The sequence below is a fragment of the Otolemur garnettii genome, unplaced genomic scaffold (assembly GCF_000181295.1).
Source record: "Otolemur garnettii isolate 467f Iridium unplaced genomic scaffold, OtoGar3 scaffold00004, whole genome shotgun sequence".
NCBI lineage: Eukaryota > Metazoa > Chordata > Mammalia > Primates > Galagidae > Otolemur > Otolemur garnettii.
In genome coordinates, this window is record NW_003852399.1 from 15663890 (window position 1) to 15691077 (window position 27188).

The 27188-nt window shown below is 31.5% G+C and overlaps 1 protein-coding gene across 2 annotated transcripts in view; it reads left to right on the forward strand.

The window, feature by feature from the left end:
* Positions 1-27188, forward strand: part of CSMD3 (CUB and Sushi multiple domains 3) — a 1080374-nt gene that overhangs the window by 384014 nt on the left and 669172 nt on the right. Inside the window, exon 7 of one of the 2 annotated variants that reach the window (XM_003782396.2) lies at positions 17893-18204. The exons of the other annotated variant lie outside the window; for it this stretch is intronic. Coding sequence (XP_003782444.1) covers positions 17893-18204 — 312 coding nt within the window. The remainder of the gene's footprint in view (positions 1-17892; positions 18205-27188) is intronic. 2 annotated transcript variants of the gene reach the window in all.

A 27188-nucleotide genomic window follows, 5' to 3' on the forward strand; every position in this document is an offset into this window, starting at 1 on the left:
AAAAAAAAAAAAAAAAAAAAAAAGAAGAAGAAGAAGAAGAAGGGCTTACAATGAAGGTGGAGGATGTCAGCATAGTATAGAACAGAGGGTATTTATTAGGCTTGGAGCCATATCGATAAAAATCCCAGCTCATGAAATCTCAAATTTTGTCACTCATAACATAGAACTAATTCTTTGTATCATGTAATTTTATTGTGATAATTATGTCCCAAAGCATTTTTGAAGGCACCTATCACAATACCTTACCCAGTATGTAGGCATATGAGGAAGTTATTCCTCATATTTCCTAATTTCCTGTATGACTATTTTTCATTAAAAAAAAAAAAACTTTTGAAAAAATCGCATTGTATGTTTTCTGTCTATAGTGCAGTTATGTATTCTGTTTTGTTGAAAAGAATAATAATAAAGTGCATGTTTTTGCACTTTCCAGTTTTCAGTTGTTTTTGCATCTTTTCCTCACACAGTCTCATTTCTGCACGTAGTTGTGCGCATGTTCACTGACGTGGACATGTCTGGTGAACAATATAGAATGTTACTTCACATATGCAGGCTAATTCCTTTTAAGATTTTCTTGTTAAATATAACCAGCACCATCACATACCTGTAATTGATATTTGGGAGAAATCAAATAAAATATGATCTAAGTTAAAATTTGTTAGCTTTTTGTGATTAAAATTTGACAGGTTTAATCATCCTGTGATCTTTGATTTGCCTGTTGAGTCAATATAATTTTCCCAGTCATGAAGAAACATAATCTCTCTCCGTTCTGACTTCGCTAGCCACATTCTTGGAGTGTGCCCTGACTCTACCGCTTCTGTATAAAGCATCCTCTGCACAGTTGCAACTCAGCTCAAGCTCAAAATAGCACCATAGATTCGCAGGACACACAGTCACACAACCACGCTATCCATTAACAGGGAAGTGATTTTATTTTATTTTATTTTATTCACTTTTTTGAGACAGAGTCATACTCTGCCTCCCTGGGTAGAGTGCTGTGGTGGTGTGGTGGTATAGCTCACAGCAACCTTAAACTCTTGCCTTAGTCTCCCAAGTTTTAAATTTGAATTGAATCTTACCTCTCCAAGGATGACATAGAATAAATTTAATTTTTTTTTTTTTTTTTTTTTTTTTACCAGAAAACCTCATTGATAAGTCTATTTGGCTCTTCATGTTTAACTTTTACATGTATCACCAAATCGACCCCTATCCTGACCTTCTCTGCCTATGCCTCAGCACTTTCACCTTCTTTCTTGAATTTTTCCCCCCGGCCTTCAGCTTTCATGTGATTGGCTCTTTTTTGTTTTTTAGGCTTAACAAAAAGTACTCACATCAAAGAGGTCTTTATTGATGAGGTGCTATTCATTCTCTGTTTTAAAAATTTTAAAAATTATCTTCAAGTCATTATTGGGTATTTTCTTGGTTTGTTAATATATTTTTTAAAATCTCTACCTTTCCATAAATGTAAGTTACCTTAAGGGAAAACATTATATGATTTTTCCCTTTTTATCTTCTGTATAATAGTGCATAGAACTAAATAGGCACTCAATAAATATGTGTTAAATGAATCACCAAAAAAGCGCATCGCTTTCATGGGCTATGTGAGCCCTATTTCTCCATTCCAGAGTTAACACAACTCATGTCATTCTGTAGAATGCCATAATCTTATTTTATTTGTATGTCTTATTTTAGCTTTGACGTCCTTCTTGTTCCTTAAAATGTCAGAGGTAAATTCTTTTTTAATATCGTGGATACTCTTTTCCGGCACGTATGAGGCTTTAAGGGTCAGGCAGGAGCATTATTCACAGTCACATTTGTACCAGTTACCCTGGCATCTCCCTGCTGCTCGCAGCATCTGTTTCTTTCAGGGACTGTGCTCCTCAGCTTTTAGCATTCCCATCACTTGGTCTGTTATTTATTTGGAACATTGGTTTCAATTAGCCATTTGGATATTTTTTAAATCTCAGTACTCATTATACTTTCTGTATCATCCCAGGCAGTTCCTCATTCTGCATGGATACTCTCTTGGCTCTTAATATGGAATCTCTGGTCTGATGTATTTACTGTTTCAGCCTTTGCAAATGTGCATTCTGGTGCTGATGCTCTGTAATAGCGATTTTCGAACTTTTTCATCTCTGGGATGCTCTCATGGGGAAAAGGGCTAGAAAATCTACCTCATTTTTACCCACATGCCACTGTGTCACGTTTCTCCTCATAGCAACAAACTACCATTGTCATTAATTCTCTGCATACACACACACACACACACACACATGCACACACACACATACACAAGTACATACCCAAACACGTACACATAGGCACACCACCACACCATCACGTAACAGTGAAGTGTTTTGTTTTAAATTTAAATCAGATCTTCCTTCTGCCTTTCCGACTTGGAATAAATTAAAAAAATAAAACTCAAACTTTTTACAATAGCCTATAAGCTTGTAATGTCCAAACACTTAACATTCTGTTCTTCTAACTACCTTTTTAGATAAAGAATGCTTTTTTTGTGCCTTAGAATCTTCATATTTGCTGTTCATTTTGAGTGGAACGTTATGCCCTCAAACCTTTTCTCATCCTTCAAAAGTAAGCACAATATCTCCTCTGTGGAGACGATAGAGGAATGTGAATTAGGTTACCCTCAGGAACCCAGGCATTCCCTGTCACTGCCTTCTATTTATGCCTTCAAGCGCTAATGTTCTTGAAATCGCCATGACTACTTTTTACTTTTGTTTTCTTGCTAACTCTGTCCTCCATTTGATCATTTCAGAACTCAGAGGAACTCCTAAAGTATAGTGAACACTTAATACGATTTGTGGAAGGAAAGAAAAAAAAGTGAAAAGGTTGATGAAGAGAGGAGAGAAAGGGAAGAAAAGGATGGAGAAAGGAAGACAATGAAAGAGAGGGTGAAAAAGAGAAAGAGGGACAGAGGGAGGGAGGGAAAGATGGGTGGGATGAAAGAAAGAAAATATCTTGAAATAACTGTATTTATAATTAAATTATATCTGTATTATTATGGAATTTTATAGCTAGAATGGACCTTAAGCATCTTCTGGTCCAGTGATTCCTTTCTAGGATTCCCTGGAAGAATGATGATGATCCACGCTTTTAACTATTTTTAAAATGCTTCCTTAAAATCTAATGTACTCATTATAGGGCCTTGTCTGCTAACAAAAGTATGTATGTATCAATTTTCTTTACTTAACACTATAATTAAATTAACAGAGTGACATATTAGTTATTTTGTGGTGATTAAATGTGCTATTAACAGGTGTCAGATTTACTTTTTTAGGAAATAAGTATGTCTTTCTTACTGTGAAATGAATCCATTTACTTATAAGATAGAAGATTTCCAGAAAGACAATTTTTCAATGAACTACAGCGATAATAGCACTTCATGATGAAAAATTTGATTACCACTAATTTTGTCCCAACTCTTCATATTATAAGTGAGGAAACTAAAGCAAATTGAGCACAATTTTATTTCTAGTTTCAGCATAGCCAAGATTAAACCTGGAATCAATTTTAAACCAATATTCTTTCTCATGTGATATACAGCTAAGAAATGGTATTAAAATAATTATAAATAATCATTTTTTGTGATAAAAGAAAAGTATAAAAGTAGTCATAAATAATTTTAATTACTAAAGATTACTGGGTCAATTCAAGAAAATGCATTATGTAATATTTTTTATATAATAATAGTTTCTGTATCTTTATCCTTTGTTTTCTACACAAAAAACCTCTTAGCATATTTTTTTCATTCTACTTTTAGTATCCAGGAACAGCATTTTGAGTTTTATCTTAATTCAATTCTAGAAGTTACTCACCTATACATAAAAGTATTTATTTTACCCTCTATCAGGAAAGCCAGAACTGCACAGATTTAGTGACATTTGGTAGCAGACATCATTTTTCTGAAAGGAAAATGCAATTTTGAAGAACATACTCAGAAATGTATACACATAGAGACACATCTAGCTGACTGTGTTTGCAGGTAAACTCTATAGTTGACCATATGGGATTCCTGGGGCTGCTGACAACTTTGGATGTCCCATCAAAACCTGTGCAACCTTCTCTCTAGTGACTGCAATTCTACAAGTGTTTCATTCTCTAAAGACCTTGATTGACTTTTCTATGAAATATATTTTTATCAGTAATATGTATTTCAGTTAAGCAAAGAATTCTACATACCATTTGGGAAAAAAAAAAAAAAAACACGATGAAGAAAGTCCTTTGAGGTATGGCATTAGAAAACAGAAAATGACAAGTGGGAGAAATGAATACAGACTGATATTTTTTTTATGGGTTAAAAGGTCTTGTATTTTTCCTCTTTCTTTTAAGATGACCCACATCCATATTTAGGAAGAACTAAAAGTATACTTTTTAATCTTAAGAATGTTCTTATGTTTTTGATCAATGGAAAGAAAATTCATCCTATCACAATACTATGGTACTTTGCTTTTAAGAAACACATTTGACTCTGAGAAGGGATCGAAAAATGTGATATTAACTAGATTAAGTAGAGTTGTAGGACCTTGTTGGGTTCATGAGAAATCCAATAGCTGTCTCATAACAGCTGTCTTCTCAAAGCTGTATCACAATCACCTTTGCCATATTTTCATAGTATGCCCTCTACCTACACTTTCAGCCTAGAATCCTATAATTTCTGTGCTTGCAATCTACGATTTACTCATATGGAATGGTCTCTAATTCCTTTTTTTTTTTATGGTCTCTAATTCCTACAAAATAACAAAATCAATCTTTTGTTTTGGGCTGCGTATACCTAGAAGATAGTCTGGACTATGTCTTCCTTTTTCTTCACCTTGAAAATCCCTGCTAATCATTTTTGGTTTTAATCTAAACAGTAGAAAACACATGTTCCTGGCGTGTGGCTGACAGTCATGTTTCCTAGTTAAAAAAATTAATAAATAAAGATCTCTTTCTTCAGAAAACATCTCTTTATTAAATTCATTCCCAAGACAGATCAGCACTTCTGTTACATTCTATTTATTTGTATAAACTCTAGCATTTAACTGATTACGTCAGTTAACCAGGGCCTGTGACAGCCAACTAAAGTCTTAGAGGAGTTGAATAGCAATGCTTCATTGTTTCTTAGGATCCGTTTAGTTGGCAGGACGCTTCTATGATCACTAATGTAGCTACATTCAGTTGAGCAGTTGACTGGGCTAAAAGGCAAATATGACATCCCTCATAATACTGTTAACTGTAGCACATTGGTTTTTCACATTCCTCCCATCTTCCTTCAGGAAAGGGAATCTCAGAAAACATTCCACAAGATGGTAGGGGGATGCCACAAAGCTTCTTGAAATTTAGAGGCCCTAGAACTCACACTTCTGCTCATTCTGTTGTTCATAACTAGTCATTAGGACAATCTAGACCCAAGGCATGGTGGGAAATTCATTCCACTTCTTGATGCCAAGTTACAAAGAATCTGTAGCTATATTTAATCTGAAATAACAGAACACTACGAACACATTCTTTGTTTGTTTGTTTGTTTGTTCTTCTTCTTTCTTTATTTCCTTTGCTCACCATCATATCCTAGCATGAAGCCAAAGTTAGAGAAGAGATAGAACTTAGTATATATGATGTGTTTATTGAAAGAAAACTATTAATGCTATTGTGATTGCTTTAATTTTTATTTACGAGACTTGCGATAGTCATATATATATATATTATTCTCAAAATATGTTATCTTTTGACTAAAAATAAATACTATTTCATAGAAATATAGAGCACATGAGATGCTGTAGGATAGGTATAAAGAAATAAAGTGAAATGTCCAAGGGATAACCGAATAGGAGAATAGGAAGCAGTATATTACCAGATTAATAATAAAATTTGTGACATCTGATAATCTGAGTAAAAGTGCCAAATATCAGGTCCTTTTTTTAGTCCCATTTTTTTATAACGGTTCATGCTCAAAAGTCACGTTGACTTTCAACGTCTGCTGTTGCATTAATCTGTCTGTTCTTCATCTATCCCATTTGACTGTAATCTTTCTCAGGAAACACACTGTCTGCACTGTTAACTTCCAGAATCCAATGTCTGATACAAGGTTAGGCACTCAACAAATTATTGTATAAATACTCAGATGAATGAAAAAATGATCAAAACACAATAAATGCTCAAGCAACAATATGAATGAATGACTAAATCAGTTATTCACCCTCAGCTATATGAATTATCATAGTCATCTGCTGCCCATTGTTGTTAAGATGATTAAATGAAAAGTGTTTATCATGGAACTCATGCAGTAAGTGATTAAAAGGCTATGATTATTAAGACTTTGAATCAGTGGGAAATTGCTGCTGAGGACTAATTGAGTCTCTGGTGCAAAAATCCTCGATGAAAAATACAAAGGATGTTTTTCTGTAAAAAAAAAGAAGATTGCTTGCATGAAATTTTCCGAAGATTGGAGAAGTCCATGTAGGCAAAATTTAGGAACCAGAAGTTTACAGCAGCTTTGTTTGTGTCAAAAAGGGGAAAAATGATTTGAATTAACAATAAGCAATAAGCCTTAGGAATGATAATGAGAGTCTTGTAACTATTGAACAGCAGCTGATTTTCAAAGATAAGTGAAAGAAGATTACCAAGAACTATTTTGTGAAAGACAAATGCAAATAGAGAATAGGAAGAGCACAGAGGTATCATAGATCATGCTGAAAATAAATTATTATAAAATTATTAATAACATGTTATAAATGTTTAATGCATTCACATATTAAACAAGTATGAATTATAATCCACAGAGTAGGATAGATGAGAAAATTTACTTTGTTTTCCTAATTTCACATACACTTGAGAACTCCCATCATACTTGTCAGGATGAAAAATCTTTCTAGGTCATTGTGGGGTGAGAATACAGGAAACATTTGGCACATTCATCTTCTCTGGAGCTACACGATAATCCAGACCTTTGGAGTACTAAGGTCATGGGGAGAAAGACTTCCAGTCACCATTGTCCAAGCCCACATTTTCTTTTATCTTTTGTTCTTGTTACATGTCAGTTTTATTTATTATTTATTTTGGAATTTCTATCTACATATTTAGAAAGATTTAGAAAGAAGAGTGTGTATTTTCCATTTTGCAATTTCTAATACCTGAGAAAAGACTTACAGGTAAAAAGTTATTATTCAATCATTTGAGTTTACATAACCATTTAAGATTGTTGCCACTTACCAATACCTGGATACAATTCAATGAACAGTTAATTTCTTATTGGAAACATTTTCAAGCTTCTATAGATTGAATTGTTAAGAAAGCTAACTTTTTAAAAGTAAGTCATCTGTAGATTTTATTCTCAATGTGTATTTTTCCTCAAGTATAAAACATACATTTTCATGATGAACACTTAACTAAAGTTGATGCTTTACTACTAAAAAAAATACATAATATTTTACTACATGTGTAATTAAAGGCCTTAGAACACTTTATTCAGCTTGTCTTTTTCTTAGTTCTCATGTAATAAAAATATGCTTGCATGAATTTTGTCTAGATGTCCTTGTGATGTTATCACTCCTATTCTCTATCCTGAGGAAATTTTCAAAGCATCAATCAAGTTGCATCCACATTAAAAATAATATCTGTTACTACATTTTACTTACTTGGTGAACATGAGATTTTCAGAGTTTGTAAGTCTGAATTAATATCAAGGTAGGGTTTCCAGATAATATCTAGGATGCCCACTTGAGTTCAAATTTTGGATGAACAATGAATAGTTTTTATTATAAATATGTCTCTAATATTTCACAGTATGATAAGCTTACTAAAAACAAAACAGCAAAAAATTGCTTACCTGACTTCAATTTAACTGCGTATTTTATATTTTTATTTGACACATTTGGCAACCCTATTTCAAAGTACTCATAGTTGCATGGTTGAGTCACCTGTGTGTTTGTCTGCTCTTTGGTCATTTATTTCTTTAATCCATTATTTACATCATAGCAAGAACAATCTTTCTAAAATGCTAATCTTGTCATATCAATTTCCTGTTCAGTATTTTTCAGAGATGCTTCATCTTTTCAAGCTAAGTTGAAATGTCTTGGCTGCTCAAAACTTGGTGCCTTTTCTTACTGTTTTCCTCATTCCTGCCATGCAAAATACTTGCCGTTTGGGAAGATGTTTTTCATTTTCTTCTGCCATACCTCTTACTAGATTTTTACCTCTGCTGAAAATGTTACTTTATTTCTCATATACCAGACAACATCTCCTCATCCTTTAAGCTCAATGCCAATGGCACTTCAACTAGAAAGTCTTCCTGTTTGTGTGAGCATAGCTCAGCGCTTTTCCAGCTGTGTTTGAAGTTCTCTATATATCCTCTCTTGAATGTTATCACAATGCTCTGTTTGTTTTTTAAACAGTCATTAGTCTGTTTACCTGTAAGATAGAGATGGAGATAGATAGTATTTTAAAAATCTTATTGAAACACAGAGAAAGATTAAAAAAAATTCATTCTCCTTGGTATAGAAAGGATATGGAATTAGCAAGATTCACTGAATAAATTAACATTTGTGTTCTCTGGAATGAGAGCAAGGCTTTCTTTTTAAAAGTATCTACAAAGATGCAAAAGCACAAGTGATTTGCTGACACTTTTCATTCATATTTCACTTAATTTTCTGTCTTTCCAAGTATATTTTGATCTAAATAAACTGGAATTGCTCTGTAATTAAAACACAAACTTGTTTGCCTCTTCTGCAGGGAATATTTAAATGAAGGAAGTGCTAATTAATCTTCTGATTAATATCGCCCCCAAGGATCAGACTCTCCACTCCTATGGTAAAAAGAGTCAAAGAGAGGTGGCCAGGTGTTACAACATTAAAAAAGATGATTTCTAAGATCTTTTTCAGTCAGACCTCCACATTTATGCCTAAATTTTAACATCATCTGCTGCCATAATCAAACTAAATAACTAAAAGCACCCTTGAAATTCAATATAAACAATGTAGATCTCAACAATTGTTTCATAGTCCTCATATCTTTGTTTTACTGATGCTATTAAAGACTTGTTTTTACCCCAAATCTTCAAATAAAGGTAAAAAGGAAATTGGCAAATAATTACATGAGGAAATATAAAGGTTTACCCCCAAACATGGATATATGATATATAGTAGATATCCCAACATATAATTGTACACAATATTTAAATATATTCGCCTTTCAAGTTAATGATAGCCTTTAATGATAGACTCTAGTTTATTACCATTTCTTAAGACCGTTCTCTTCCAAATTCTATTTTTCTAAGCCAAGATTATTTTTTAATTTCAATTAAATCATTCTTGCTACTAATTAATTTGCTGCAATAGAATAAAGAATGTTCTGCAGAGTATACAATTCAGGAAAATAAGACATTTTTTGGCCCGAGTTTCTTATTAGGATGCTTTACTTGAACATGTTTATGCGGATTCTGAGCAGTTGCCCAGCAACCCTTCCACAATCAGCCCTGGAACAGTTTTCCTACAGAAGCCATCTCTTCTCTAGCCACCCACACCTCCTTTACACCCCATGTGTTAATAACGAACCCAGTTCTTCCCATCATATAACAATCAAGTGGGGTCAGATATGAACTTATAATAAATGGCTCAGTAAGAATCCCTTGTTCCCAAAACACGCATCTCCTATACTTCTCCAAATAGGGGCAAGTTGTGTTATTTTTGAGGTGAAGCAAATGTTATGATAAACAAATTGATAGCTGAAGAGTTAAGAGATTATTCTACTGTGGTGCTCTATCAACCAGAAAGTTATCTCTTTGCTTATAAGCTAATTTTAGGAGGGCAATACTTAAATCCTAAAGATTAAGTATTTTAGCATCCTTAGTGTACACAGAGATAAAGAAAGAGTTAACATGAGTACATTCAGATGTTAAGGTAAAAGGAAGCCAGCATCATGATGGAAAGGTTGGGGTAAAAAAAAAAAAAAAAAAAGACTTCTAAAGGGTTATTATGAGAGTTTTGAGATACACAAAAATCAACAAATGTAAAATTTGTACCAACAGAAACAAATGAAGCCCTTTTAGCAACGCCAATAAACCAATCATGTTCAAACTTATACAGGTGAATTAGGAAGGATGCTGTTAGCTGTGTTTCTTGGGAGTGACATAATGGACCATTACACAGTCTGTCTCAAAACTTTATAAAGACCCACATATGTTTTCTTTCAATCATTATTAGTAAAAAACGAAATTCTATCACCACCTTTCCTTTACTGCTTTCCCTTCTCCTTCAAAATAACAAATAGTATAAACACACGCATGCACATGTGTACACACACACACATATTATATATAATATACAGAATATATAACGTAAAATATATTTTACATATATACGTAAAAAGGTGCTAGAGAATAGAGGATGAGGGAAATACTGCCCACCCTGGAGTAAACATAGCTGAAGGAGTAATTTATATGTTCTAGTACATGTGATATAAAATTCAATTGCATTATTACAGATGCACTTTTATATTGTTTGAACATGTGTTCAACAATAACAAATCAAGTCTAAGTCATTATGTTTGTGTCCTAAAAATACATTTAATACTTAATAAGCATTAAATATTAAAAAATAGTTTATATATTTGACAAGCAGAGAGTAGCACATTTATTCATTTTTCACTCATTCATTCTTACCTTACATATTAAATAAATATTCGATGAGGAGTAAACACATAGAGGATGTGGCCTCTGCTTGCTTACAAAGAGATATTAGGAAGATATAGATTATCAGAGATGACATGGCTGTGAAAGTGAGGTGTTCCTGATACGACATCTTGCAATAGAAAATATTCAGTAAGACTGGCAGCTGTTCCAAATAAGATTTTGTGTAGAAGAAAATAAAACAAGTATGTGCTAAGTTATATTATATCTTTATTTTGTGGGGAACCCCAGCATGACAAATCTTTCTCTGTTTAAGCAAAAAGAGCTGCTGCAACAATGAGGTGTAAAACTTCGGGATTCTGATTGGTAGTTGTAGAAAGAAGGGGAGGGACATCGGATCCCTTACTCTTCTTCTTGTGAAATACACCAGTGCTGATGTGAATCTTTCAAAACCTAAGTCTTCAGGTTTTATTGTCAAACTGTGACTTATACAAGACAATTGTGCTTAGTTACATAAAGACGACTTCAGTTTGTATTTTGTGGAAATGTGTTCCTACAAGTGGTATGTGTCTAGTTGTGGGTGTGCACATTAAAATAAAATATAAAGACACTTAAAACCCACCCCTACAAAATGTATCAAATGAGAGGAATAAGACGCTGAACCTTGGTCCTGTAGCACATCTTCATCAGCTGGGTGAGGCAAGAAATGGGCATTTTAAAGAGAGATAATACTTTAAAGATTCATACAACCCTCTATTTAAAATAGTCCCCCCCCCAAGCAAGCTCTTATTCTATTTTTAGTAATAAAAAATGAGGTTTCTTTTTTTTTCCCCCACATATTTAGGACAAAACTGATATTTAGTGCAACACATACACACACAGTTTTCTCATGGTTGATCAACAAAGTATTTTCCTTAATGCTTTATAAAAGTTTTATGTGTCCGTATTCCATTTAGAAAAAAGGTATGCATGGTTGTTTGGCAAGAGTGCTTATTAAAATTTCAAAGAATTCATAATTTGGGGGTCTCATCTTGCATGTCTGTATTTGTTTAATATTTGTCTTCCAATTATTAATTGACTCATATTTTGATTTTACTAGATGCCCCATTACTTTCACAGATAGAGATTACTATTATCAGATTCAGCATAAATCACAAATATTTTATTTATTCATTCCTACATTTCTTATATTATGTGGATAAGACACTTTGTAGTTGATAAACAACAAATGTACTTGCAAAAGTTAGTGCTGGTTTCTTAATACTTAAAATTTAAATAAAAATATATAGCCTTAAACATATATCAGTGTCTATAAATTCAGAAAGATGATTCATATCTGCACTCTTCATTATATTTCTAAATTTGTGTTTACCTATTTATATAATTAATCCATCTTAGAAAGTCTGATACATCAAGTACGGAAACTTCTTTTCATATTCTAACCTCTCAGAAATTTGAATGCAAGTGATAGAATTTTCACATCATAGCTTAATTGCTGGAATGTTCTTTTCTTAGTGGTACATCTTATATTAACTGAATAATATAATTTAAGATCTCAAGTTTATGCAGTTTCAAAATTAACGTAGCATTTTAATTTAAAATAAAAACTTTGTGAAGATCAATGTAGACCTAATTTTTAAACCTAATTTATAAATTAAGTTTTTTTTTTTTTTTTGAGGATTCACTTAAAATTCTTTCAGACAGATAATTTTATATTAAGTAACGATTAATGAGAGGTAAAATATTCATATTTCTCAGTTATAAGGACTAAACTTTGTTTCAGTTTATTCATTTCTACTCTAACTTGAATATTCATAGTATGTGCACATCCACCACTTTAAATTATTAAATACAAATTTGTATAGATTTTATAATTCTGGTATTGATAATGTTTAAAATGCAAAATATTTTAGTTATTTTCCCAACTACCATATTCATAATGAAACTGCAACATTTAATATGTACAGGGTGAGTTGGCTCATCCCTGTAATCCTAGTTAGTATTCTGGGAGTCCAAGGCAGGTAGAGGATTGCCTGAACTCAGAGGTTCGAGACCAGCCTGAGCCAGAGTGAGACCTCTAAAAATAGCCAGGAATTGTTGCAGGCGCCTGTAGTCCCAGCTATTCAGAAGGCTGAGGTAAAAGAATCACTTGAGCCCAAGGTTCTGAGGTTGCTGTGATCTATGATGCCACAGCATTCTGCGAGGGGTGACAAAGTGAGATTCTGTCTCAAAAAACTATATATATATAAAATAAATCAGTGGCTTTGTTTTAATGCATACTCTCATAGTCTGTACTTTGCAAGTGACCTTATTCACTGGCATGTTTCTTTTACTTATAAGTTGGATGTAAGTAGTATTTAATTAAAAAAGAAGAAAAACAACATAGTACGATGCATATGCTAAAATTGATAGAATATGTAAATGTTGCGTCAAATAGGATTGTTGCATTAGTAATATTTAGATTTTATTTTGTTATTTGTATATATTTTTTGTGTTGCATGTTTTCATGGTAAATGCTTATTCCATTTTTTCTTTATTATATATCATAAGGTCACAAAATTATTATGTTACATTTCCATGCAAATGTTTCATATGAAACACTAGCATTAAAGGAACAGAATATATTAAGTTAATTTACATAATAATGTGCTAAACATAAATACTTAAAATCTACTTCTTTGAATATTCACTTAGTTTTAACATGTACTTACATAATTGTATATATTTTGGGCCATCCACTCATGTCTCAAGCCACATGTTCTGTTCTTTATTTCTGTGATGAGTTAGACAATAATTACAAAGCATAAAATTTCAAAAGAATCTACAGGACTAAAAATTTTATCAAAATAAAGTTCAATCTGGATATGAGGTTTTGTTTGGCATCTATTAGGTTAAAATTAAAAAGGTCTAAAACTTAAGTTTCATACAACATATAATAAAATGAAATTTAATGTTGTATATATTACTATTAAATACATCTTCAAATTTACATGTGTACTTATATCATTTTCCACTATCATAATTATGAAGGTAACATAGTTTTTATTTATAGATGGATGTTCATATATATATATAGATCATTCCATTTTGTTTTTATTATGTTAAGAATGTTTTGTTCAATAGAATCAAGAAATTTATATTTCAGATATGTTTTTTATATTGTCAATATCTCATTTTTAAATATGCTATCAGCAACTTAATGACAGAATCATCTGATTTTGATAAACTACACCTTGTATACATGATTTGTTTTCAAGTGAAGAAAGAATTTCCTCGATGTACATTTTTTCCTTTGAGTTATATGTCTGGTAAATATATTCATTTAACTGTGCTATCAAAGACAATGTTTACATAGTTGTGTTACATACTTAATATTTCTGAGAAATGAAGTAAAATGTTTTAACATTCAAGCTCAAAAATATTTAATATTGGATCGTTGCTATGCAGAATTCTAAGGATTTTTCTAACATTGGCAAAAATGTCATGAAACAGTTATGTGTGCAAAAAATTTTGCGAGTTTTAAAACTGTTAAAGAGTGTATTTTGATGACTCAAAAATCTGTGTTTCAGACACGGCCAATTTAAAATGGGGCTAATGTCAGTATTCTAAATTGATTTACATTTTAAATAAAATGGTTATACATACATATGGCATGACTGTATGGTGATGGATGATTTTATTGCCTTTTTCATGAAATCAGTGTTATTTCCTTATAGTATCACTATGTGTATCAAATTTAGATGCCCTCCTATTTTTGCCATCATGAGATACATCCTCTTTTCGTTATGCAGAGCTTTGAACTTCCTAAGTAAAATCATTTCACATTGACAGAGTAAATTTCTGTTTTGGCAACAACAGAAATCTTGAAGTAATTATTCTTATGCAACTAAATCTTCAAATTCCATGCTTTTTAAAGTGATGATTTTGAAGGCTAAAAGCAAAATGATCTGCTTCCCCCATGTTTGTGTCACTTTTTAAATGCCACTGTGCCATAGTAAAAATTATAATCATATTTCATTTGTGAAATTTATCATTTTATTAGTACTTATATTATTTGGCCTTATTAAATTTCTTCATTTATTTTTTTCTTTTGGTGAATATTTCTTTAGCACCCACTGTGTGCCAAGGATTTCAGTAGTTGACAGAATATACTGAAATTTTAGCCTTTGTTGGGCTTGCAATGTAGTATGGAAGCTAGTCTGTGGAGAAAAGAATATGAATAAAACAAATAAGGAAAACGTAAGAATTCATAAATAAATAGATCTTTATATCTTGTTAGACTATGGTTATTAAAGAAATGGGTTGTTAAGCTCCAATTCTACATTGAAACCTGTCTCTTGCATTTAGGTTAAGGAAATAGCGAAGAATCATCACCACAAGTAGTAGGAAAAACAACTCGGGGACTAAAGATTTTAGAATTGGGGTGCTAGCAAGTCCTGAATATAAACATAACCAAAGATCAGTTCTAACTCCTAAATTTGGCCTGTAACTGTCCTCAAGAAAACAGGCATTGAGAATTGGTCTGGAGGTCTTGTGTAATTAGTTAGAGAAGGGATTTAAACCTGTTCTCAAAAATTGGTCCAGAATTATTGGCTTTAATACAAGAATTTGAGATTAATTATAATGATTCTGATGAAATGTGATAACTTAGTTTGTCTCTTTGTTAGACGTAGGAATGCTAAGACTTAAGAAAGAGTACAAATTTCATTTCTCAAAATTTTTGCTTTTAATTAACAACATGTGTTTGAACTTAGTTTTAATTTTTAAAATTCAACCTAAAAGCCTGGAAATTATGATTACAGTTGTGAAAACTTTTAAAGTATTAGTTTTTCAACTGATTTTATATGCCCTCTCAAAAATAGAAGTCTTAAATAAACTCCCCAGTAGGATATTACGGGACAGATTTCTTAGTAATGAACATATAAGTATCCCAAATGTATAGTTTACCGATCAATTACTGCATGTTAGTAGTAAAAACTTAGTTATTAATTAACCATGTTATTAAAAAATAATTATCAAATGCAGTATTAGTTTACTAAATATTTCAGGTTGATTTGGATAACCAACATACATTTATTACATTCTTTTTTTTGGAGTCAGAATCTCACTATGTGAGTGCAGTGGTGTCACAGCTCATAGCAACCTCAAACTCTTGGGCTCAAGGGATTATCTTGCCTCTGCTTCCCAAGTAGCTGGGACCACAGGCGCCCGCCACAATGCCTGGCTATTTTTTGTTGCAGTTGACATTATTGTTTCACTGGCCTGGGCTGGATTCAAACCCGCCAGCCTCCGTATATGTGCCTGGCGCCATAACCACTGTACTACAGGCGCTGAGCCAATTTATTACATTCTAATCCATTAAATAGATTACACACAAAATAACTTGGAAAATTTTTCAATAGTTTTTATGATTGATACTTAAAATATATCTAAATATATTTAAACTTAAAATATCTAAACTAATTTGCTGATTGTCATACTTCATTTGTCCCTGGTCCCCTCCAAATATATTCCTCACATCTCTCTTCAGAATTTCTACATCAAATTCAAATGGGCTATGACAACTCAGGATGGATAAATTTGCAGCAGAGATGAGCTTCCTTGTTTACTTATAAATAAAGGACCTTGTGTTTGACTTTTATCCTTTTTGATTTTAAGACAGATACCAGAATTATTAGTTCTACCAGAGCACCAAGAATAAAAGAAAAGGCAGAGTCTTCTCAAACCATATTAAGTGACAGGGATACCGCTATTTCCCTCTTTCAGAATGGTTAAAATATTCTTCTGTACTTTTGTCAAAAATATCTAATTAAACATTATTGACAGAATTTCAAAATGTTGAGAAGAAAAGTACATAAAAATACCTATGCAACTCATTGACTTTAAAAAATGTTCAGAAGTTTCTAAGCAGGACCTAACTGTGATTCCTAATTAGTACCTGCAGCTTCAAAATTCAACAATGTTTTTCTCTTGCTAAGTATTTTAGCTGTTAATTGCCTTTTAAATACGTCCTCATTGAGTTTCATGCTTCTATTATAAGATTAATTTTTTTATCATTATGTTAGTATCATGTACTACCAAGTACAACCTTTAATAAAAAATTAAGTGAATAGAAGGAAAAAAACCCTAATTTGCAATTTGAATACCTATTTTTAAATTATAATAAACTTTATAAGAATGTATTAATATTATACAGATACACACACACACATACACTCTTATAAAGTATTGGGAAATTCCTAGCCAAGAGCACAATAAAATGACCATTGTGAACTCTTCAATAATAAGTCATGGTATACATTAAAATAACTAAAAGTGTGGAATTGGAATGTTTCTAACACGAATGACAAATACTTGACTGATAGATACCTCAATTACTCTAATTTTATTGTTACACATTGTATGTAGGTATTAAAATATCACATGTATCCTAGAAATAGAAATAAGTGCAAGTATTATATACCCATAATAATTAAAAATTATATAAAACTAGCATTGTATGAATTAAAGTTTCATGGTGACTAATAGCTAATGTTCAATCTCTTCTAAATTTAATACATATCTTTTATTAAATATCAAATTTGGTTAATTTACAATTTTCCTTGATAGTAAAAATATTAACTAATTTTAAAATGCAATACATTCTGAAGTTTATTGATATAACATTGAATATTGTTGACTGCATTTTGGTAAATGAGGTTAAGGTAGGCTTTTACATAATGCAATTATTTTAGAGCCTCATTTTTTCATTATTTTGTTTTCATTTTGTCTTTCATTTTAAATTCTCTTTCTGCATTTGCTTATCTTAAAATAGAAAATTTTGATATTTTTCCCAGAAATTATGAAGAGATGTGGCACAGACTATTCAATGCAAACTTTTGAGAAAAATGTGGTTACATAGTTATTCATACCATCTAAACTTGTCACTTGCTAGGCATTTATTGCTAAAATTCGTCCATAGATTTTAGAAAGATTGATCCAGGGCCAGAGAAAGGGTTTACTCTTTCACTTTGTTCCCTGAAGTATTACAGTTAAAATGTGGTGTGTGTTGTATATCATATCTATCCGTAGGTTGATAGATAACCAAAAAAAAAAAAAAAAACCCAGATCTGGTATTTTTCACATTTCAGTGGTGTGTTTGGGTATTACCTCTTCATGTTGAATATCCTTAAGATAATAGAAGAGAATATGATTGATTGAACTTATCAGAAAAAAAAAAAAAACAAAATTTAAAAGAAAAAGTTAGCATCTAGTGCTACTGTGTCCCACAGGTTCTTCTACATTGACCCACACAACCTCCACTGGTGAGTTAGAGGAGCATAACAGGACTACCACTGGTGCTATTGCTGTTGCTAGCACACCTGCAGATGTTACTGTATCCAGTGTTACAGCTGTCACCATCCATAGACTTTCCGAGGAACAGCGAGTGCAAGTTTCGAATCTCAGAAATTCAGGTCTGGACCACAACACGTCCAAGGATGGGCTCTCTCCTCATCAAGCAGATACACAAAGTACAAGGAGAAGACCAAGGCATGCTGAACAGATAGAAAGAACTAAAGAACTTGCAGTTGTTACTCATAGAGGTATTGGATGTTATTTTACTTGTGCACATTTAGTTACAGCCAAAGCTATATTTTGGTAATGATTCTGATTAGATAATGAGCTGAAAGAGAGCCAACATCTAGACAGTGAAAAAAAAAAAGTTCAAAGAACCTAAAACATTGAGATAATATCAGCCAAAACTGGAATAATTTGAAAGCACAGAGACTAAAATTTAAAAGAAAAACCAAAACAAAGTACAATGCAAATGTTGAAGGGGGGAGAGGGTCAGAGTAGAAAGAAAAAAATTATATAAACAGGATAGTAAAAACAAGTTCTAAATACCTATCACTTCTTACTTGCCTGTTATGATGTTGATAAAACAGGAAAATAAAGTGGCAAGTTTCTCTTAATAAGTGCACATATTTACAGATAGATGATTTATCCTATGCAGTAATTTACAGAGGGTGCATGAGATTTTTATGTTAAACATATTAATTAGCACTTGAGAATATAATTTGGTAAAAGTAGAAACATTGTGTCTTGTGATTGTTTTATCTAGTGTAGTCTTGTTTCTAAATTTCCTTACCCATATAGTTGTACTTAGAGCAGATTTCTTGTTTTTGAAAGGTTAACAGCTAGTTATTGATGTTAGACCTACAAATTTTAAGTATTCCTTAACTTCCAACGTATTTTTTATATGAAAACACCCACAAAGCCAAATCATATGTTGATAATTTTCTACTCAATTAATCTAGGCCTACTTTTTACAAAAAAAAGTTGGAAATGTAGTTTTCTATTTCTTGATGACAAGTGTCATAGAACAGGTTGGGAAAATATCAATATAGTGTAAAAATTAAACAGTGTTCATTTATGAAGCAGTAGGATATATTATTAAAATATTGTGAGTACAAAATACTCCATTTCCAACTCATCATCGTATATTCTCTAAGCTGGCTGTAGTGGACTCGTATAATGTGTGATTAGACAATTTATACAGATCATGCTACACGTAATGGAAAGCCAATGCTTACTGCACAGGAAGGAGAAAAATCAAGTCATTTTTAGATAAGTTAATTAAAAATTATACAAAAATATCTCAGAAGTTCATTTCCATTAGAATTTATACTGAAAGTATTTACTTTCAATATCTTTAATAGGACACATTCTAAAATAAATTTTAACACAAAGTAGGACTCTTGAAAGGATTAAGACAACCTTGCTTGCCTATTCACATTCCTACCCTGAGTATGTGTATTACCACTCATAAGAACATATGATTTGCCTAATCAAGTGAACTGTTTCTTCTTTTTATTCAGAAGTAAAAATAGGTATAAATTATGTTAAAATATTGATTAACCAAAATTTAGGTTTTTAAAAATTTTCTTTGGACATTGCATGAACTTACCTAATTAACAACCTAGCGACTGTTTTACCACCCATCATATAGAAAGAGGGTAATTTCTGGCATACGTTTGTTGTTAAATTCAACTGATAATACACATAATGCTTAGTCCGAGTTTACCATCAAAGGATGTGTGAAACTTTGTGGTTAAAAAATAGTATTTTGTAGAACTCTGAATAATAATTCAGACTGAATAAAAAGATAGTGCTCAGTTATTGAATTTAATGAGTAGATGATTCCGTATAAAATTTTAAGCATATTCAAGTAAATTTCAAGTGTACATCAAGAGTATTTTCTGGACAGATTACAAATCAGTGCTCAAAATTCTCAATTGTTATCATACGCTAACAGTGCTATTTGAGAGCTTACACCTGTTTTACCTTTTCCCATATTCTTCTTAAAATGGTGTTTTGAATGCATATTCATTCAGTGGTGCCATCTGCCTTGGAAATAAATATTCTTCAGGTATTTGTGTTTAAATTAAGTGTAAAACATTTAGAAAACTATATTCATCGGTATTTGGGGGGTTATTCTCATTGACTTCAACTGCTATAAGACTATTAAAACTCCATTTTAATTAAGATTATTTTTCTATCTCTTCTTATATAACTTACTACTACTTCAGTGATTTTGATTTGCTACTTATCTGTTATGTTTTAGGCACAAACTGTTAACGTTAAAGGCAAAAAAGTCAACATTAGGAAAATGGAGTCTATATCCTGTGTCTATTCCTTAATATATTTGAAAAGCCTTCAAAATATAGCTAGATTTTTAAACATGACACAATCTTCAAAGACTTGATTCCTAGAATTTCCAAATTTCTTGATTGAAGTTGCCATCAAAGCAGGGTTCTCTTAAAAAATAACAATAATTTATGTTCAAACAACATTCTTAAAATGCTTGCTGAGTACCAGATTCTGTTCTAGGGGAAATACAGATAAATAATGCATATCCCTTTTGTCAAGAGATGGTAATACAGTTGAGGTGAAACTATACAATAACCTGTTTTGATGATACAAGGGACATTCTGTAAAACTAATGCTGATCAGAGTACTAGAGAAGTTATAAGGTATACACTGGCAGAAATTAAATCATCTATATTACTTTTAAGTAGGAAATCCAAAATCAATTGCTTCAGTTTTTTCTAGATATTTCAGGAAAAAAAGTCCTTATTTTTCTGTTTTCCACAATGCATTCAGAATAACTTATACAAATGAAAATCTGATCATATCACTCTATTGTTTTAAAGCTTTCACTGATTTCTCAATGACCTCAGAAATAAAGTCAAAACTTGGTGATGAGCCACAGTAACTTGCACAATCTGGCTTTTGCCCTTATTTCCAAACCCATCCCATGCAACTTTCATACTCACCCTATTTTTTTTTCTTTTAGGCCAAATCGAATTTATTTTAATTTGTGAAATACACAAGGTTCTTTTTAAACCTCAAGCTACTCTAATGAGGTATTCCTTGTATATTTTAACAAGATCATCCGAATACTCTTTCCAGGATTTACCTTAAACTGTTCCGTCTAACAGGTTAGCTCTTCCTCTCGTGACCTGCCAAGGCAGCCAGCACTTTCCCCACATTCGTAATCACCAGCCCTATAATATTTTTGGAAATTTTAAGTTCTCTGGGCTAAGAAATGGGTGTGTCTTTTTCATACTGCATTCCCAGTACCTAGTACAATTTCTGACCAACAGATCTAATTAGAAAATGTTTGTTAAATGAAATAATAAATATGTATAATTTCACTAGCTAGAAGATTCACCCTAAATTAAAGGGACTTGAAATTATCTCATAATGAAATGACTAGATTTTTCAGTATTAAAGACAACTTTATTTTGTCTTAAATATGAAAAGATCAGTGGGTTTGAAAGGCAACAATATTTTCATGAACCCATAATAACATACTGCATTATTATCTTATTTTTTCAAATTTGCACAATGTGATAGGACATAAATGCCGTGCTTTAAAGCTTTATACATTTATAAAATCATAAGAGTTTTATAATCAAGCACTATAAAACTAAAATGTTAATAAATTTCACATAAACAAACCTTGAGGTAACACAATGGATAGTATATGCTGTTTTGCACTGAGGGATAATTTGATGTTTTTTCTTTATTCTCTACTCACACTACAATTAAACTTTCAGTTTTAAAGTGTCTTTTGATTATTATTAATTCCCAATTTATCTATTTTAGTAACAGGATAATTAAAACATGTATAATTGCCACTGATATTATGAACACAAAGAAAACGTGGCAAATAAAATGGCAACGATGTTTCATAATTTGGTGCATGTGCGTGGACTCAGTGTACTAATTTATAATAAATTAAACTCACTAACTTTTATTATGAATAACAGAAGTTCATGAAAAATATGCCAAAAAATTGGATATTAATATAAGATATTTTCAGTCCGCTATAGGGTACTATTCAAATTAATATTATTATTGTACTATAGTTAAACACAACTACTATAATTCAAATTATGTTGTTAAAATGAAATTATAAATCATTTCCAATTCTCTCCATTTGGAGAGTTTTTGGATATTGTGATAAAAAGAAGTTAAAACAAAAAGAAAATATTAATAAGGTTAGTTCAAACTTGAGGTATCTAACCTGTTTTCTTCTCTACTGCAAATAGGAAAGTAAGAATTGCCTTAGGCCACACATTAAATACACAAACACTAATGAAAGCTGATGGGGGGGTTGGGAAAAGGTCCATGCATACTTCTTGCAATATTTAATATGCAACGCCACAGATAAGAAAAACAATCCTTGAATAATAAACATGCAGCCCATGGGCTGCAGATTGGACACTGCTGGTTAGATCTACTTGAAACTATTTGTTAATGCCATACCATGCTTTTACTTTGTTAGCACCCAGTAGTTGAGAATTCATTATTTATTGACTGGAGTTTAGCTCACTTTTGCAACCTACTATAAATGAGAGCTTGTTTAGGTTATGTGAATTATTCCAGCTCAAGTGAATTGTCTGTAAGATAGTTTTGTAATATAATAGTATTACATCAGGGTTATTGTGAGCATTAAACTTGATAGTAGTTACCAGTGCCAAAATCTCTTCGGTAATTTTTTCTCATTAGAAAGACAAAACCATGCTGTCAACAGTGAGTCTACACTCTGCTGCTTGTTACTTAGCACTCTTCATAAACACTCAGTTCAATTTCCAAAGCCACAACTGCTTAGTGACTGAGAATATCGTCCTCAAAAGGTAGTTATCTGTATTAAAATATTTGTCATAGTTGCTGACTTAAGTGTTCAAAAAATACTAATTATTGTTACTTTCATTATTATTCACCAAATATGTTTTAACTATTGCTATGTGCATGACATTATATAGTAGAAATGTAAGAATGAACAGTCACGCCATAGAGTAGTCTATGTAATTAAAAAAAGAAGAAGAAGAAGAATAGCAAGCTTATTACAAGAAACACTTGCAGAGCTGTAGTTTTGATTGTTATTGAATTACAGTGGAGGGATTAACTACCACTTTTATTTCTAAGTGCAAAAATGAAAGAAGGTTACACAGAGAATATTTGAACTAATTCTTGAAAGATGAATAAAAGTGAAAAACTATCAAATAATTTGTTTTATGAACATACTACTAGCACTCAGAGAAAATACTTTGAGTAGACATTTGGGCCAAGTAGAAGTAAACTATTTAAAATAAATAAAGTATTCAACTATGTTTAAAGCTTTACTTATGTTAAAGCTTTATGTTAACAGAAGTAAGCTTAAAAACAATGTCTTTAGTTTACAAAATATAGTTATTTAAACTTATATGAAATATCCAAATGCTTCAAAATATATAATGTATATCTAGTAATATTTACAAATTAATCAAAATACTGTGTTACCTTAACTCAAAATTCATTTGGGGTCCAAAGGATGCGAAAACCTTGTATTAAGGGATGTTCAGGTTAAAGAAACATAGATTATAATCACAATAGGGTTTTCCTCCTCAAGAAGTTACTAGTCACATTTTAAAAATAATAATGAAAATGTGTTTTACTTTGTAGTAATTTAAAATTACTTTTCATGAAAACTGTAGAATGATAATTTTCATTATCAATAAAATTATTAATTTTTCAATATGTGGATAAGTTCTGTCACCTATTAATGAATGGTGTTCATAGTTGTTGCTTTAAACTATAAAATTTGGATATATTATTCTAGAAAAGTGTCTATATACATAGAAATTGATGATAGTGTATCTTTTGCATTAACATTAGCATTAAACATGCTATGGAAGAACTGACTACACTGTGTCAAAAACTATGTTTGATCTTCCTTTAAACATAGTTGAATACTTTATTTATTTTAAATAGTTTACTTCTACACAACACACACACACACACACATATATATGTAAAATTATTTTTTTTTGTACTCCAAGTAGAAATTTAACTTAGATGACTACAACATACAACGTCTTATGGAGTCAAATATAACGGTAACCTTACAGATATTACTGCTGTTCGTTTTGACACAGTGTAGTCAGTTCTTCCACAGCATGTTTAATACTAATGTTAATGCAAAAGATATACTATCATCCATAAGGTTTTAGTTTGCATAATAAGGTAACATGAAATTATGTTTAACTAAAATAGAATATAACGTAGACTTTTCTTTCTCAAAACTAGAAATAGAAAATCATCTAGTTAAATCATCAATTTTTACGTAAGAAAAGAATGATTTATGGTTTTCAACATTGAATGAAGAATGGTTTATTTAGCATTAAAACTTTTATTTTAGGACAGTAATTTAAATCCAAATAAAAGCAGGAATTTTTTTTTTTTTTTTACAAAAATGTATGTACTTTTTTTAAGTAAGACCATCCATCTGTGGTGAAGAAAAATGATAAAGCAGCACAGTATCAGAAAAATATTCATATTAAATTTCCAAGTTTATTTTAGAAGCCAAGATTCTCTGTTATATAACCACGTTTTTTCCTAAAAACAGTTAAACACTGTACAACACAAGCTCTACTGCAGGGAAGTAACGGGTTTAAAGTGCCTGCTATGTTTCTATAACATGTAACATAGATTTTATATGTTTTCAAGTATTTTCAAGCAACTAATACTATTTTCCAAAATTCTATTAGTACTATTATAGAATATGCATTTCTACATCTAAAACATCTTGTGCCAGGGGTTTTTAAATATTCATAAGCATTATCACAATAAATAAGTTAATTTATGTATGGATAGATATGTATGGATAGGTCCATTAGGTAATCAAGTGTCAGAGTTTTATTGCACATCTTATATTTTATTATGGATGAAATGAATTTAAAAATACATTATATATGCCCTCTATTTCCAAAGGGAGAGTTGTAGAAATCAGATGACAGAGAAAAATTATAGGCAAATTTTAAAAGAAAGAACTACTAGGGAATGAATATGTTACATGAGGATGAGGTAAAAAATTTTCAAATTAGGATATGTTGTTCTATGTAGGAAAGATCAAACAGGTCTTGTGGCATAGGTTGTAGAACTGGTTGTGTGGCAGCACAAGACAATATAATGTATTCTATTATAAAGAAGACTATTCTAAACATTCAATTTGGGTCAAATACAGATTGCTTCAGTAAGCACTATATTCCTAAAGACATTCAAGCATAGGTTGAGAACAGACTAATTGGGTATTTAGAAATCATCAGAGCATCAAAGAATGTCTTAATAATACAATTGCTACTGTCTCTTCTAATTTTAAAAGTCTGTTATTCTCTCCAGAGATATTGTATATTAATTAACATATTTATAATCATTTTATATTTTCTCCTAGTGTTGGGCTGACATGTATTTATTTTATGATTACTAAATTTTACAGCCAATGTGAAAACAAGCATAGAAGTGGCCATTGCTACCATCAAGGAAATTAGAGATCGACAGTGTATCCATCTCGTTTGTCTCATTAAATGTGAACTCTCTCACCTGTACTTTTATCTTGAGCCCAAAGCCCACATCTATGCTTTAAATTTCAAAACTACACCTTTTAAGGGCTCAATCTTAGTTTATGTTTTAGGTAGTGTTTTTTATAGCAACATATGACATTGTTATTCTTACTTTTTTTCACTCACATTCTATTATTCATGCATTCATTCAATTTTTTTCTTTTTAATTTTTTCTTCTCTGTATTTTTATCCTCCTTTCTTTTATTGTTTCCTTTCACCTCTTCTTTTTCCTTTTTTTTTTTCTTTCACAAATATTTACTGAGTCCCAAGATCTTTTTCAGTTTGGGGGATTACCACACCAAGGAGACTCATCTGAACTGATAACGGGAGTAGAGAGAAAAATATGGAAGACCAAGAAACTAACAATTATATGATGGTAATGAGGATTGTCAATAAAATAAGAACATGCTATATCATGTATGGGTTGCTACCAAGATTGGAAGATTGGAAAAATCTTCTTTGGGGAATTAAAATTTAAGCTGAGGCCTACATAACAGGAAGACCTGGATGTTTTTGGAGTTTTGCTTTGCCATGTTAGAGGGACAGTCAGAGGAGAAATCACACCAGCTAGAAAAAAAAGAGCTAGTTAGAAAGAGCTTGAGTTTTACTTGAGAAAATGAAAAGACAGTACTTCCAGAGTGCAGCGCACAGGAGGAATGTGGTTGAAGTTGGACACATGGTCTGGAAACGGTATTTGTCTCTTAGGTCTTGGGAAAAAACTTCATTTTAATCTAAGCCTGGTTTAACAGGCAAATACTATTATCTAATATACTTTTTAAAGAAGTCACATTAGCAAGAATTTGAAGAAAGAATTTTAAGTAAATAGGAGCAGGCAGAAAAATTACTAAGTTATACATCAGCGCAATTAAGAGCTGATTGTGACTTAGAATCTGTGTCTTAGATGATGCTTCTCCAACTTCAGTGTGGACATAGATCACCTGTCAGTCTTATTCAAAGGCAGACTGTGATTTGGTGGGACTGGAGTTAGATCTTAGATTTTACATTTCTAATAAAGGTTTAGGTTATTCACATACATTGGAGTAGCAAAAACTTAGATGAGGGTGATTATTATCATAGTGAGATAGCAACATAAACTACTCATATTAGACCATTCTAACACTGTCCACTTCCCACGAGATACTGTTCTCCACTAGAATGATCAAGATATTGATAATCCATCTCAAATTATATAGCATAAGCCAAACTTTAATTCCATAAAAGTAACCATAATAATGGTAAATTTATGAATAGAAGGGGTATTTGAGGGAAGTTGGATTTTCTGGATCTATCTTAATGACATTGATTATTTCCAGAAACCCTTAAGAATAGCTGAGCTATTGCGACTCCTTATGATTTTACTGGAAGGATCACTGAATGAATGAATGAATGATAAAATCAATACTAAGTAAAATTTTAGTTCATAAATTTAATATGTACCTGAAATTTTATACCCTGAATGGATATTATTTGTATAATAATAATAAATGTATCAAATAACAAAAAGAAACGAATACTAGATTTAGTTTTTCTTTACATGCCATGTTTTTTTTTTTTTTTTGAGACAGAGCCTCAAGCTAGCCCCCTGGGTAGAGTGCCATGGCATCACAGCTCACAGCAACCTCCAACTCCTGGGCTCA